This window comes from Cervus canadensis, chromosome 10, assembly GCF_019320065.1.
Source record: "Cervus canadensis isolate Bull #8, Minnesota chromosome 10, ASM1932006v1, whole genome shotgun sequence".
NCBI lineage: Eukaryota > Metazoa > Chordata > Mammalia > Artiodactyla > Cervidae > Cervus > Cervus canadensis.
In genome coordinates this window covers 24,316,811-24,332,261 of record NC_057395.1, presented here as the reverse complement: position 1 = coordinate 24,332,261, position 15,451 = coordinate 24,316,811, and the positions used below count along the sequence as shown (strand labels likewise).

At 37.7% G+C, this 15,451-nt stretch overlaps 1 protein-coding gene across 11 annotated transcripts in view; it reads left to right on the top strand.

The window, feature by feature from the left end:
- Positions 1-15,451, top strand: part of NEBL (nebulette) — a 380,361-nt gene that overhangs the window by 285,750 nt on the left and 79,160 nt on the right. For 9 of the 11 annotated variants that reach the window (XM_043478746.1, XM_043478742.1, XM_043478741.1 and 6 more), the window contains 2 exons: positions 11,299-11,400; positions 12,299-12,400. The exons of the other annotated variants lie outside the window; for them this stretch is intronic. In XM_043478746.1, coding sequence (XP_043334681.1) covers positions 11,299-11,400; positions 12,299-12,400 — 204 coding nt within the window. The remainder of the gene's footprint in view (positions 1-11,298; positions 11,401-12,298; positions 12,401-15,451) is intronic. 11 annotated transcript variants of the gene reach the window in all.

Genomic DNA, 15,451 nt, shown 5'->3' with positions numbered 1-15,451 from the left:
CAGATGAAATGATACTCTACATAGAAAACCCTAAAGACTCTACCAGAAAATTACTAGAGCTAATCAATGAATATAGTAAAGTTGCAGGATATAAAATTAACACACAGAAATCCCTTGCGTTCCTATACGCTAACAATGAGAAAACAGAAAGAGAAATTATACCATTCACAATTGCAACAAAAAGAATAAAATACTTACAAGTATATCTACCTAAAGAAACAAAAGACCTATACATAGAAAACTGTAAAACACTGATGAAAGAAATCAGAGGACACAAACAGATGGGGAAATATACCATGTTCATGAATTGGAAGAACCAATATTATGAAAATGAGTATACTACCCAAAGCAATCTATAGATTCAACGCAATCCCTATCAAGCTACCAACACTATTCTTCACAGAACTAGAACAAATAATTTCACAATTTGTATGGAAATACAAAAAACTTCGAATAGCCAAAGCAATCTTGAGAAAGAAGAATGGAACTGGAGGAATCAACCTGCCTGACTTCAGGCTCTACTGCAAAGCCACAGTCATCAGGACAGTATGGTACTGGCACAAAGACAGAAATATAGATCAATGGAACAAAATAGAAAGCCCAGAGATAAATCCACCTACCTATGGACACCTTATCTTCGACAAAGGAGGCAAGAATATACAATGGAAAAAAGACAACCTTTTTAACAAGTGGTGCTGGGAAAACTGGTCAACCACCTGTAAAAGAATGAAACTAGAACACTTTCTAACACCACACCAAAAATAAACTCAAAATGGATTAAAGATCTAAATGTAAGACCAGAAACTATAAAACTCCTAGAGGAGAACATAGGCAAAACACTCTCCGACATAAATCACAGCAGGATCCTCTATGACCTACCTCCCAGAATACTGGAAATAAAAGCAAAAATAAACAAATGGGACCTAATGAAACTTAAAAGCTTTTGCACAACGAAGGATACTATAAGTAAGGTGAAAAGACAGCCCTCAGATTGGGAGAAAATAATAGCAAATGAAGAAACAGACAAAGGATTAATCTCAAAAATATACAAGCAACTCCTGCAGCTCAATTCCAGAAAAATAAATGACCCAATCAAGAAATGGGCCAAAGATCTAGACAGACATTTCTCCAAAGAAGACATACAGGTGGCTAACAAACACATGAAAAGATGCTCAACATCACTCATTATCAGAGAAATGCAAATCAAAATGTCAATGAGGTACCATCTCACGCCAGTCAGAATGGCTGCTATCCAAAAGTCACAAGCAATAAATGCTGGAGAGGGTGTGGAGAAAAGGGAACCCTCTTACACTGTTGGTGGGAATGCAAACTAGTACAGCCACTATGGAGAACAGTGTGGAGATTCCTTAAAAAACTGGAAACAGAACTGCCATATGACCCAGCAATCCCACTTCTGGGCATACACACCGAGGAAACCAGATCTGAAAGAGACACATGCACCCCAATGTTCATCGCAGCACTGTTTATAATAGCCAGGACATGGAAGCAACCTAGATGTCCATCAGCAGATGAATGGATAAGAAAGCTGTGGTACGTATACACAACGGAATATTACTCAGCCATTAAAAAAATTCATTTGAATCAGTTCTAATGAGGTGGATGAAACTGGAGCCCATTATACAGAGTGAAGTAAGCCAGAAAGAAAAACACCAATACAGTATACTAATGCATATATATGGAATTTAGAAAGATGGTAATGATAATTCTATATGCAAGACAGACAAAGAGACACAGATGTATAGAACAGATTTTTGGACTCTATGGGAGAAGGCGAGGATGGGATGATCTGAAAGAACAGCATCGAAACATGTATATTATCGAGTGTGAAACAGATCGCCAGTCCAGGTTGGATGCATGAGACAAGTGCTCGGGGCTGGTGCAATGGGATGACCCAGAGGGATGGGATGGGGAGGGAGGTGGGAGCAGGGTTCAGGATGGGGAACACATGTAAATCCATGGCTGATTCATGTCAATGTGTGGCAAAACCAGCACATATTGTAAAGTAATTAGCCTCCAACTAATAAAAATAATTGGGAAAAAAACCCGAAACTTATCAGTAGACAAAATTTCTATTCCATCAGAAAGAGAAAAATCTTAAGGATAAGTAAGTCACTAAAAAGATATTGGAAAAACATTTATTATCCTGTAATTCCCTGATGTAACTTACAGAAATAGTGCTTTTAGAATTTAGTATTAAAATAGGTATATTAGGTTTTGTTCATCTCTAAGGCAGAATAGTTAATAATATCTATTCTGCTTTCTTCATAAGATTGTGGTGGTGATAAAATTAATCATAAATATGGAAACTTTTATCAACTCTAAAATGCTTTTATCAACAACGATAATACTGCTAATAATGATAAAGCTCCATCATTTAGAAAATGGAAAAAAATATGTTTTCTGATGAATATCAGATCCTCCATTTACTTATATTTCAGAGATTTATATTTTCTTTTAAAAATAATGTTTACAACTTAATTATTTAATAGTTTTTTTACATGCAACATACCTAAACAGAAATAAGCCTTATTAAGATGGAATTTCCAGTCCATGTGCCTACTTAATGACACTTGGAGAGCTTTCCTAATGTGAGAGTTTATAACAAAAGAATTTCTTGAGGATGACTAAACTGGTGTTTTGAGATTATGACTAAATACAGATCGTACTATTCACTTCTGTCCTACAAACCTATCCTATCCAGCAATTTCTTCTCACCAAGAATTGTTTTAACTTTCACCGGAGTAGTGAAGGGAATGAGTAAGTTTGGGGCCAGTTGGATTTGACTTCTCTTACTCTATCTGCTCACTTTGCCCTTGGCTACACAGGTGTCTGTCTGTGGTTTCCATGCTGCCTGCCATCCCTCAGTTCTCAATCTTCACATCTCCAAATAATTGCCTTTCACTAAGGACTATCATGGTGGAGGTTTGGCTTTTTTCTAGTTTATTAATTCACCTATTGAAGAATCTCAGATCACTGTTGTCAAAACATGAAAAGCTTGCTGCAGAGTCACTGGTGCTCAGTGCTCAGTCTGGCTGTACATGGATAATAAAGGCATCCATTTTACTTCATTTTCAATATCTAATTGAAAGTTTCTCTTATTGGCCAAGTCCAGCCAAGAATGATACAAGAAAAAAGATTCTTCTGGATAACTAGTTCCAGCCTTGAGAGGGAGTGTTGATGGAGCTGAGATGAGTACAGGCTGGCACAACAATGGTGGGGTGAAGATTTACTAAATTCATGTGTTTAAAGTGTGTATAACTACAGTACCTGGCACATGGGATACCCTGTGTGAATGTAGTTCAGTTCAGTCACTCAGTCGTGTCCAACTCTTTGTGACCCCATGAATCGCAGCATGCTAGGCCTCCCTGTCCATCACCAACTCCTGGAGTTTACTGAAACTCATGTCCATCGAGTTAGTGATGCCATCCAGCCATCTCATCCTCTGTCGTCCCCTTCTCTTCCTGCCCCAAATCCCTCCCAGCATTGAGGTCTTTTCCAATGAGTCAAATCTTCGCATGAGGTGGCCAGAGTACTGGAGTTTCAGCTTCAGCATCAGTCCTGCCAATGAACACCCAGGACTGATCTCCTTTAGAATGGACTGGTTGCATTTCCTTGCAGTCCAAGGGACTCTCAAGAATCTTCTCCAACACCACAGTTCAGAAGCATCAATTTTTTGGCACTCAGCTTTCTTCACAGTCCAACTCTCACATCCATACATGACCAAGGCTGTGGAAAAACCATAGCCTTGACTAGATGGACCTTTGTTGGCAAAGTAATATCTCTGCTTTTTAATATGCTATCTAGGTTGATCATAACTTTCCTTCCAAGGATTCTTTTAATTTCATGGCTGCAGTCACAATCTGCAGTGATTTTGGAGCCCAAAAAAATAAAGTCTGACACTGTTTCTACTGTTTCCCCATCTATTTCCCATGAAGTGATGGGACCGGATGCCATGATCTTAGTTTTCTGAATGTTGAGTTTTAAGCCAACTTTTTCACTCTCCTCTTTCACTTTCATCAAGAGGCTTTTCAGTTCCTCTTCACTTTCTGCCATAAGGGTGATATCATCTGCACATCTGAGGTTATTGATATTTCTCCCGGCAATCTTGATTTCAGCTTGTGCTTTTTCCAGCCCAGTGTTTCTCATGATGTATTCTGCATATAAGTTAAATAAGCAGGGTGACAATATACACCTTTGATGTACCCCTTTTCCTATTTGGAACCAGTCTGTTGTTCCATGTCCAGTTCTAACTACTGCTTCCTGACCTGCATATAGGTTTCTCAAGAGGCAGGTCAGGTGGTCTGGTATTCCCATCTCTTTACGAATTTTTCACAGTTTATTGTGATCCACACAGTCAAGGCTTTTTCTGTAAAGAGCAATATTGCATAGCAACCTGGAATGTTAGGTCCATGAATCAAAGCAAATTGGAAGTAGTCAAACAGGAGATGGCAAGAGTGAATGTTAAGTGAAATGGACAGGAATGGGTGAATTTAACTCAGATGACCATTATATCTACTACTGTGGGCAGGAATCCCTTAGAAGAAATGGAATAGCCTTCATGGTCAACAAAAGAGTCCAAAATGCAGTATTTGGATGCAATCTCAAAAATGACAGAATGATCTCTGTTCATTTCCAAGGCAAACCATTCAGTATCACGATAATCCAAGCCTATGCCCCAACTGAAGAAGCTGAAGTTGAACGGTTCTATGAAGACCTACAAGACCTTTTAGAGCTAACACCTAAAAAAGACATTCTTTTCATTGTAGGGGATGGAATGCAAAAGTAGGAAGTCAAGAAACACCTGGAGTAACAGGCAAATTTGGCCTTGGAGTACAGAATGAAGCAGGGCAAAGGCTAATAGAGTTTTGCCAAGAGAACGCACTGGTCATAGCCTTCTTCCAACAACACAAAAGAAAACTCTACACATGGACATCACCAGATGGTCAACATCAAAATCAGATTGATTATATTCTTTGCAGCCAAAGATGGAGAAGCTGTATACAGTCAGCAAAAACAAGACCGGGAGCTGACTGTGGCTCAGATCATGAACTCCTTATTGCCAAATGCAGACTTAAATTGAAGAAAGTAGGAAAAACCACTAGGCCATTCAGGCATGACCTAAATCAAATCCCTTCTGACTGTACAGTGGAAGTGAGAAATAGATTTAAGGGACTAGATCTGATTGACAAAGTGCCTGATGAACTATGGATGGAGGTTCTTGACATTGTACAGGAGAGAGGGATCAAGGCCATCCCCATGGAAAAGAAATGCAAAAAGGCAAAATGGCTGTCTGAGGAGGCCTTACAAATAGGTGTGAAAAGAAGAGAAGTGAAAAGCAAATGAGAAAAGGAAAGATATTCCTATTTGAATGCAGAGTTCCAAAGAATAGCAAGGAGCAATAAGAAAGCCTTCCTTAACGATCAATGCAAAGAAATAGAGGAAAACAACAGAATGGGAAAGACTAGAGATCTCTTCAAGAAAATTAGAGATACCAAGGGAACATTTCAGGCAAAGATGGGTTCAATAAAGGACAGAAATGGTATGGACCTAACAGAAGCAGAAGATATTAAGAAGAGGTGGCAAAAATACACAGAAGAACTGTACAAAAAAGATCTTCATGACCCAGATAATCACAATGGTGTGATTATTCACCTAGAGCCAGACATCCTGGAATGTGAAGTCAAGTGGGCCTTAGAAAGCATCACTACGAACAAAGCTAGTGGAGGTGATGGAATTTCAGTTGAGCTATTTCCAATCCTGAAAGATGATGCTGTGAAGTGCTGCACTCAATACGCCAGCAAATTTGGAAAACTCAGCAGTGGCCACGGGACTGGAAAAGGTCAGTTTTCATTCCAATCCCTAAGAAAGGCAATCCCAAAGAATGTTCAAACTACCACACAATTGCACTCATCTCACACGCTAGTAAAGTAATGCTCAAAATTCTCCAAGCCAGGCTTCAGCATTACATGAACCATGAACTTCCAGATGTTCAAGCTGGTTTTAGAAAAGGCAGAGGAACCAGAGATCAAATTGCCAACATCCACTGGATCATTGAAAAAGCAAGAGAGTTCCAGAAAAACATCTTATTTCTGCTTTATTGACTATGCCAAAGCCTTTGACTGTGTGGATCACAACAAACTGCATGAATGTAAGGAACATGCAAAGACATGGCCTTATGAAATGAAAGTAGAAAGATTATTAGGGGGGAATAAACTGAGATTAAAAGACAATAAAATGAGATGAAAATGAAAGCTGAGAGGGTAAGTGAACATGGTAATATAAGGAAGAAATTCCATGACAGATTTTGATAGAATTAAAATTTTTTAAAACTTAACTATAATTGATCTATCAATATTGTATTAGCTTCAGGTGATAGAGTTAAAATCTTTATTGGAGGCAATAAAGAATAGAGTTGACATTGCAGAAAAACATGAAATGGAGGCTACATTTGGAGTTTGTGGATTCAGTAACAGAAATCCATCTCACATTAGCTCAAGTGAAAAATGAGAATTTATTGGTTTGTGTAAAGCTACCTTCAGGCATAACTGGCTCCAGATGCTCCACAGTGTCATGAGGACCCCCTTCTTTCCCTGTCTCTTGGCTCTTCTTCCTTCTCCATGACTTCATTTGCAGATCAAATCTGTCTAGCTGGTCTCAAGGCTGGTATTTTCAAAACTAAATCATCTTCACTGCAGCCGATCCCAGAGGAAAGGACAGCAGTTCTTTCTCCCCCAGCTTCAGATCCATCAATGACTCTGACCTTGCTTGTTTATGTGTCTGCCCTCTATTTAATCATAGTTTCCAGAGGGTTGGGGTATTTGATTGGATAGCCTGTCACGTGGCCACTCCTGTCACCAGGAAGGAAGGCTGCTGCTGATAGCCTCACCAAGTCACATGGAGGAAGGGAGGGAGGGAGGGGCAGTTTCAAATTAAAAGTACCTGGAAGATTTTTGGGTTTCCCAGTGGTAATGAATTCTCCTGCAATGCAGGATTTGAGGGTTCAGTTGCTTGGGTGGGAAGATCCCCTGGAGAAGGAATTGGTAACTCACTCCAGGATTCTTCTCTGGGGAAATTCCATGGACTGAGGAGACTAGTGGGCTATAGCCCACGCGGTTGCAAAGAGTTGGACATGACTTAGTGACTAAAACAACAACAAAAGGTAGATATAAAAAGAAAAAAAAACAAACACATGTCCACTACAAAGGAACAAAGGAGTAATTTAGGAAAATGATACAGATGAATGGAAATGGGCAAAGAAGTAAATTCACTGGGGAAATAAAAAGGCAGGAGAAAGAGATCAAGCATGTAAAGTAATAATTCTCGGTGCTTCTGAGGAAGAAGTCATAGTTGGTCTTTTTGGAAATATTATATACTGCTAAAATATACAGCAGTTTATCTTGAGCACAAAATAAATATTTAAATGTGATATTAATGTCATAATTGTTGTGTTTTAACCTATATAAGACCTATAGAAGATAAGGGTGAAACTTCATTGAAAGCTATAATAAGAGATTTAAAGAAATTGAGAAATATACATTTTCCTCCTGGGGACAGACTAAAATATTGTTGAGATATAATTTTCCCTAAAATCATTTGGTTGGTTTAGTGCAGTGTTCATTAAAAGTCCATTTGTTTCCTTTGTGGAACTTATTAGAATTAGTCTAATGTTCATTAGTGAGAATAACTAGTTTAAATTAAGAAAAAATTTGAAATAGAAGAGTAATAAAGGCAACTTGGGCTTAATGAATATAAATCCTTATGACTCATTCATTTAAGAAATGTGTGAGTGAGGCAGTGAATGTGATGTCCTTAATATGTACCTGGTACATAATAAACTGGGCTTCCCTGTGGCTCAGCTGGTAAAGAATCTGCCTGTAATGCGGGATACCTGGGTTTGATCCCTAGGTTGGGAAGATCCCTTGCAGAAGGGAAAGGCTACCCACTCCAGTATTCTGGCCTGGAGAATTCTATGGACTGTGTAGACCATGGGGTCATAAAGAGTCAGACATGACTGAGTGACTTTCACTCACTCACATCATAAACTGCCTTAAATGACTTATTTCTCCTCCTCCTTTCCCATCTTCTTCCTTCTTCCCTCTTTGCCCCCTCCCCTTTCATTGCTCCTCCCTCTGCCTTCTTTTTCATTCTCTCTTGTCCTCTGAGGACACATTAGGGAACAAAACATTAAGTAAAATGAGGTAAAATAAATCATGGGCCCTCAGGCCTGCACCTGTCCTGGGTTGATGACTTTTAGGAACCCCTATCTTTCTTCTTATTCAAAGCAGTTTTATATAGAACACCATCTTGCCATGAGAAGACTGCCTGGAGAATGGGAGCCCATCCATTGTTCCAATTCAGTGAGCATTTAAGGTTTGATTATTCAGAAAACACTGCATTTAGGGTTTGGATTATTCAGATGGGCTGAAGAAGGGAGAAAATACCTAGTGCAGACGTTTGAGAAATGTCAGATGAGCTTCCCTCAGCCCTAAGTCACAGGCGAGGTGGAGGAAGGTGAGTGGTCTGCTCAGGCCACATTGTCTCTACACCACCCGTGTTCAGGCATCCTTGCAGGGAGCACAGAGCAGGAGCTTGTGACTCTGTGTGCCTCAGCATCAGCCCCCGTTCCTGGGGAGCATCCCCAAGCCTTGATATCCTGGGAGATCTGTAGTGACCAGGCCCCTGGGCTTTTCTCCTGTGTGGCTCCATGGTATCCGCTTGTTTGAATGTGCAGCTCATGTCAGTCTTATTTGTTTTGAGTCACATATGCCGGCATCTAATTTGCAATTTACATGGATGATGGGGCCCCATTCATTGTCCCAGTCCCGCCGCCTTTGTGGTGTTCACCTCTCTCCACGCAGTCATTAGGCTGAACAGCATATAATTAGGAAACCCATGGAAAGCAGATTTCTGAGAGGTTGCAGCTCTTTTCAAAAAGTAAGGGTTTCCATTTTTACACTCACTCTTGTGTAAACAAAAAGACATCCCCCCCCATGGCTTTTCATCTGAATGTAGTAACTTAGAAACAGTCTTGTAGGTGGGTAGTAATTTTGGTTTGTTTTCACCTGAGAGTCCGTTTTTGTTTACACAGCTTGTGTTTAACTCTGTGCAGCCTGAGGTTGATTGGCCATCATTTGTAGATGAGTGTGTTGCTTTTTGAAACCAATCAAAATTGGCTTATTTTAAATCCCTGAAGATTTTAAATTTACCCAACCAAATAACTCAGTTTTCAGCTTATATCTTTTGCTACCTGTGTGCACAAACCTGACTTAAAATTGCTTGTTAAGCCTATGAAAATAGAAGTGGTGAAGAAAACAGACGTTCTTGCCAAAATTATGCTAATTATATTTAATCTGTGTTCACTTGTCAGACAGGCTCATGATTATAAACATAGTTTAGTCAATGGTGAAGCCAGTGCACGATCTTAAATAGAAGTGTATATACATGCTTCATTGAAATAAAATAATATAATGCATTAGGGAGCCTATAAAAGTATTAACACATTATCATTCCTTATACTTGATAGTATTTTTTAAAGAAGTAAAAAAGTACATCTTTTTTAACACTGTAGGGTTGAAAGGAAGATAACAAGATGCATCACTATTATCTAGAACACTGATTTTTAGTGGTCAACTGGGGAATTCATTAAAATGCAGATTATTGGGCCCCATTTAGCAAAATTCTATTTCAGAGGATTGAGGATGGACCTCAGGAATCTAAATTTTTATAAGTACTCTAGATGATGCTACTGCAGAAAGTTTGCAGGCAACATTAAAAGTACTTGTTTTGAGGAATTTCCTAGAGGTCCAGTGGTTAAGACTCCATGCTTCCACTGCAGGAGGGTTCAATCCCTGGTCAGGGAGCTAAGATCCAGCAAATTGTGTGATGCAGCCAAAAATTAAAAAAAAAAAAGGATTATGTTTTGGGAAATTTGTGGGCATTCCCTAGGACTCCAAGCTTTCACTGCCAAAGGAGCAAGTTCAATCCCTGGTCTGGGAACTAAGATCCCAAGATCCCACAGGCTGCACAGTGCAGCCAAAAGAAAAGAGAAAAGAAAAAGAAACACCTGTTGTGTACAAATGCAGTTAATTGTGCATTCTTTATAAATGTTCAGTTGTACATTTCTGGGTTCTACCTTTTATGTCTTGAAAAAGTGAAGACAGATTTTGAAAATGACCATTACTACATGCTTTGCGTTATAAATTTAATAAAATCTAATGTAATGGACAAGTTGACCAGCCCACCCACTGGTGAATTTGCAAATAGAACTTCATCTTTTCAGTTCATGACTAGTCTCAGGAAATAGAGAAGCAGGTAGATAGTGGGATGTTGCCCATCAGGGGTTATATGAGTTGGCTTCTGGTCTCTCCTTCCATTTGTCAGTCAAGTTATTCTGAATGGCAACTGTCATCTGAAGCATATTTGGCAATATATATATATATATATATATAGTCTCTCCTTCCATTTGTCAGTCAAGTTATTCTGAATGGCAACTGTCACCTGAAGCATATTTGGCTATATATATATATATATATAGCTATCTTTAAATCTCTGTTTTCTATACTTTGGTTTGATTGTATCTAATGTGCATTCAGAGGACAGCTATTTCTTTTTTTTTTTTGATGCCTATTTCTTAATGTGAATCCTTTTGTTGTTGGAGGATCAAGTCATTGCAGTGACATTTACTGGAATAAAACTATCAGCGCCCATCACTAGGCCTCCCAGATAAGGGGCATTTGAAGAGTCCAAGCAGGAAAGGAAGAGAAAGGTGTGGTTGGGAGTGTGCAAGGCACAGAATTCCAGAGTTTCACATACCCTCACCCCAGGAAATGACTTTCTATATTTGTGTGCTGGAGCTTATCCTGTATCCATTGGGAGTCAAGACTATGTGATCGACAAGTTAATGCCCTTGATTGAGGACACTCTATATGTGAATATGCCTATCTACATTTATCCATAATGACATGCTTTTAAGGGTAGTATATGTAAAATCCTATAAGCTTGGTTTTGTGCCATGGTCTTGGAATTATATTTTTTATGTTGTATGAATTCAGTTCATATGCAATAATGTCAATGAGTCATTGGTATAGTAAAAAAAGAATATAGTTATCCAAATAAATGTTGCACATAATAAAATTTTTTTTAAAGTTCTGATCAGTGACTTTCTTAGATGATTATGGCGAGGATAAATTACATTAGGGACATTAAAACTAGCAGCTGTATGACATTACTCATTTCCTTTCTCTTTTTTTTTTTGATCAAAACTGTCTCTTCCATCAGATTTTTTATAGAAAAGATGTACAGGACACCCACGTGTATAATGCAGAGCTTGACAGACCAGACATCAAGATGGCGACACAGATCTCCAAGATCATAAGCGATGTAATCTCTCTTTCTTATCTTGAGCAGAATTGAAAGCATGGCTTTGGTAGTTGGGTGATTAATTAGTGAAATTTATCAATCTGAATTAATGACATCTCAATTTTTTATCTGAATTATTTCTTTGTGTAAATTATTTGGATATGTACAGAAATTGATCAAACTTGACTTGACTATGGCTTGTGTTGTAGTACTTTAGAAAAAATAAATACTACTCAGGCCTAAGATAACATTCACGTGTTTCAGCCTGAGAGTCAAGTTTGTAATTCATCTGGTTCCATATTATCTCTCATCTTGTCCCAAAGAACTTCACTTTGGCCTTTTTTTCTGTCTTGTTCCTGTTAATTGTGCGGGTTCTTGTTAGTCAGCATTTACCCATGCACATTTCCTGAGCATCATGGCTGTTTTTCTCTTCCCTAAGACATCTGTCTTGGCAAATACCATTTTACTTAAACATATCTTACATTCTGGTTAAAAAATGATGACTTAACTTGAACCAAATGATTAAGTAGCATAGGCTGTACTCATCTTAAAAATCAATAATTATTTACTAAATTCAGCTGCATGTTAACCAGATGGGGTTAGATCAGTTACTAAGACTAAACATAAAAGACATGTGTATGCAGAATGCAGAGTCTTAATTATCTAGAAATTCCTCCTGGATAACATAAACATAATGATGATGATGACTGTATTCACAGACTTAAGCTTAGTGATTATTTTACTACAAAAAACATTGTTTTTATAAAATCAGTTTCTTCTTAGCAGTCAGCATTTTAGAATTTGGTGAGTTATAAGGAATATTTTTTTATGGGCTGACAGTCTATTAATTTTATTTTGGCTATTAGTGTAATTTTTCGCTGGAAAATAGAAATATCTGATATTTTCTTATTCATTTTAGGCTGAATACAAGAAAGGGCAAGGAGTAATGAATAAAGAGCCTGCTGTAATTGGAAGACCAGATTTTGAACATGCTGTGGAAGCTTCTAAACTTTCTAGTCAAGTAAGAATCTAGCGATATTTCACAATGATTTTATTCAGAGATTTTGTTTCTAGCAGCACTGGAAAATATTTTACTTTACATAATGTCTTTAATGGCGAGAATATACAAAGATAATGTTCCTGTAACCATATCAGATAGGATTACAATAATTGTAAATTTCACTAAGGGATAAAATTTGTCCAGTTTTGAGCATGAAACTAAGTGTTCTTTTCTCCTGGCTCAAATTCTAGCTTTTTCCAATGAGTTCAGCCATGTTGTCACATTTCCTAGAATTTCTGAAACTTGGCGATAGTCGTATCAATTAGATTAGATTAGATGAATAAATTTCTATCTATATGTTCATAAACAGAATTATTAATTTAGTAAGAAAAATGACAATTTTCTCAATGTTTCAGTGCTTTAATCACAAATTTGAAACCAGGTAATAGCAATAAAGAAAACACTGAAATCATTAAAAGGATCTGAAGAAGTGTACAGACATGCCATATTTTTGGCTGAACATGTCAATAGATAAAAATTACAACTTTCCCAAAATTAATACTCAAATATCATGCAATTTCAATTAGAATCCAATAATTTTTTTTGAAGTATGGATAAATGATCTTAGAGTTTGAATGGCAAGGAAATGCCTGAAAATAGCCTTCAAAAGTATTAAAGACCAGTGAAGGGGAACTTACATTGTGAGTTACTATAACATAGTATAAAACCACTGAAATTAAATCAATATGGAATTGATATTTAAGAGATAAAATAATCAGTAGGTTAAACTGGGGAATCCTGAAATAGACTCTAATGTGTATAAGAATTTAATATATTATAAAAGTTTTGGTTTAAGTCAGTGGGAAAAAGTTGTATTAGTTAATAAATGGTGCTGACATAACTGGCCATCCTTCAGGGTAAAAATAAAATTGGACCTGAATCTTAAACCATCTACAAAATGAATTCCAGATGGATTAAAGATATGAATGTAAACAAAAAAATAATTTTAAAATCTTAAAAGAAAATCCAGGAGACTGTATATACCACATAGGGATAACAGTTATTCTTAAAATTGGAGATCCAGAAGCTCCAAAAGAATAATTAGACATGCTTGACTATATAAAAATTTAACAATTCTTTTAATGGAAAAAGGTAACATTTGTAAAGTCAACAATGACAGCAAACAGTAATTTTTATGCATGTATATAGTGTTTCAACTTTGAAAATGTCCTTTCCTCAAGTTGCAAATGTCTTAATTGGGTTACATTTCAAAACGGAGACGTAAATGAGAAGAACTATAAAATCTAACTGAAGAACATAAAATAGTATCTGGACAATTGAGAAGACCTGCCATGTTCTTAGCTCTGGAGGGCCTGAGAAGGGCTGTGATTCCGAGCTTTTCTCAGTCCTAACAACACTTGCTGAAGTGGGTATTGGCACGCACCTGGTAGCTCTTCCAGTATCGCTTTAGATTTCCTGACTTAGGATTTCAGCCTTTTCTGGGGGCACAGAGGTCTATTGGTGGTGTAGAAAAGCTGTGCAGCTTGGCTGGGTGATTAATAAAAGGGCTGTGGGGCTGGACCCCTGCTCCTGGTTTTGCTGCTGGCTCATCGAGTGACTTTGGACAGGTGGCTTAATTTCTCCATCTGCAGTTTCCTGACCTGTAAAATGACACGGAGCAGTAATGCTTCTTAGGGTTGTTGTGAGAATTAAATGAACTACTGTGAGCAACTTAAAATATTGCCTGACCCATAGAAACACTGCATCATTTCCCAGGAATAATTTTACCATAGCTATTCAGAAGAATTTTCCACTCTGCATTTTGAATTCATGCACAAAATGTAGTATAGTAAGACTGGCCCTTAAATTTCAGTCTTAAAATTTTTCTTCACAGTCTTATTTGCAAGTGCTTAGAAAAAGTTTTAGGGGCTTCCCAGGTGGCTCAGGGGTAAAGAATTTGCCTGCCAATGCAGGAGATTTGGGTTTGATCCCTGGGTTGGGACAGTCCCCTGGAGAAGGAAATGGCAACCCACTCCAGTATTCTTGCCTGGGAAATTCCATGGACAGATTAGCCTGGTGGGTTAAGGTCCATGGGGTCACACAGTCAGACACGACTGAAGCGACAGCATGCTCTGTTTTTTAGGCAGACTTAAAAACAGATCTCAAATCATTTGACAGCTGAATGATCAGACATTTAAGTAGATTGTAATTTGCAAGTTACATCTTCGTTTTTTAGTGAACTTTTTGCTGATCTCATGGTGTATAAACTCATCAGAAAAGGGAGAAACTGGGCAGATGAATATTCAGAACTTCTGGAATGGACTCAGTGTGATCTTTTGTATTTCAGGTGCATTGACTAAAAGCAAAGGCAGAAAGTGTAATTTCTTATTTTCATTGACAACTTTGAAGATCATGTATTCTCTTGCTCCTAAACTAATGTTGGATTATGAATACAGGTGCACACAAAGGCAAGCAAATATGCAGAAGGGAAATAATTTAGGAATGTAGTAAGCTGGGAAGCTAGGGGCAGAATGCAGGATGCCAGGGGGAAAGGGCAAGACAGGATTGTGAGAGAGAAGGTGATGATGGACAGTGCCCGTGGTGTGGAGAGATAAGACATCCTGATGACAAGACAGGAGGAGAAAGCGAGAGGGCACGATTCTCCCATTTTATCTGGAAACAGCTCTGTGGGACTGAATCCAGAAAAGGTAATGAATGGAAACAAAGCTCATTCCTATGTTAACTTGTCCAATAGCTTTGCTTCCATAGTTGTAAACTTTCCCTTTTTAAAGTCTAGGGGGAACATAAAATAATGGCCAAGTAATGAAAAGAAAATCAGTAAACAATAAAAGTGAAATCTCACCTGCCAAGATAAAGAGATATATTTACAAGCATCTTAAGTATTAGGGAAGTAGTTATTTAAGTCATCATCTTAAAAAAAAATTCTTCTGAGTGGTTGTTTTGTTAACATATTCATTTATCATCTTTATTTGTGAATTGAAATTTGTTTATGTGATGAATGAAGTACCTTTAGTTTTATAATATCAGAGAAAAATTTATATTTATACTAAT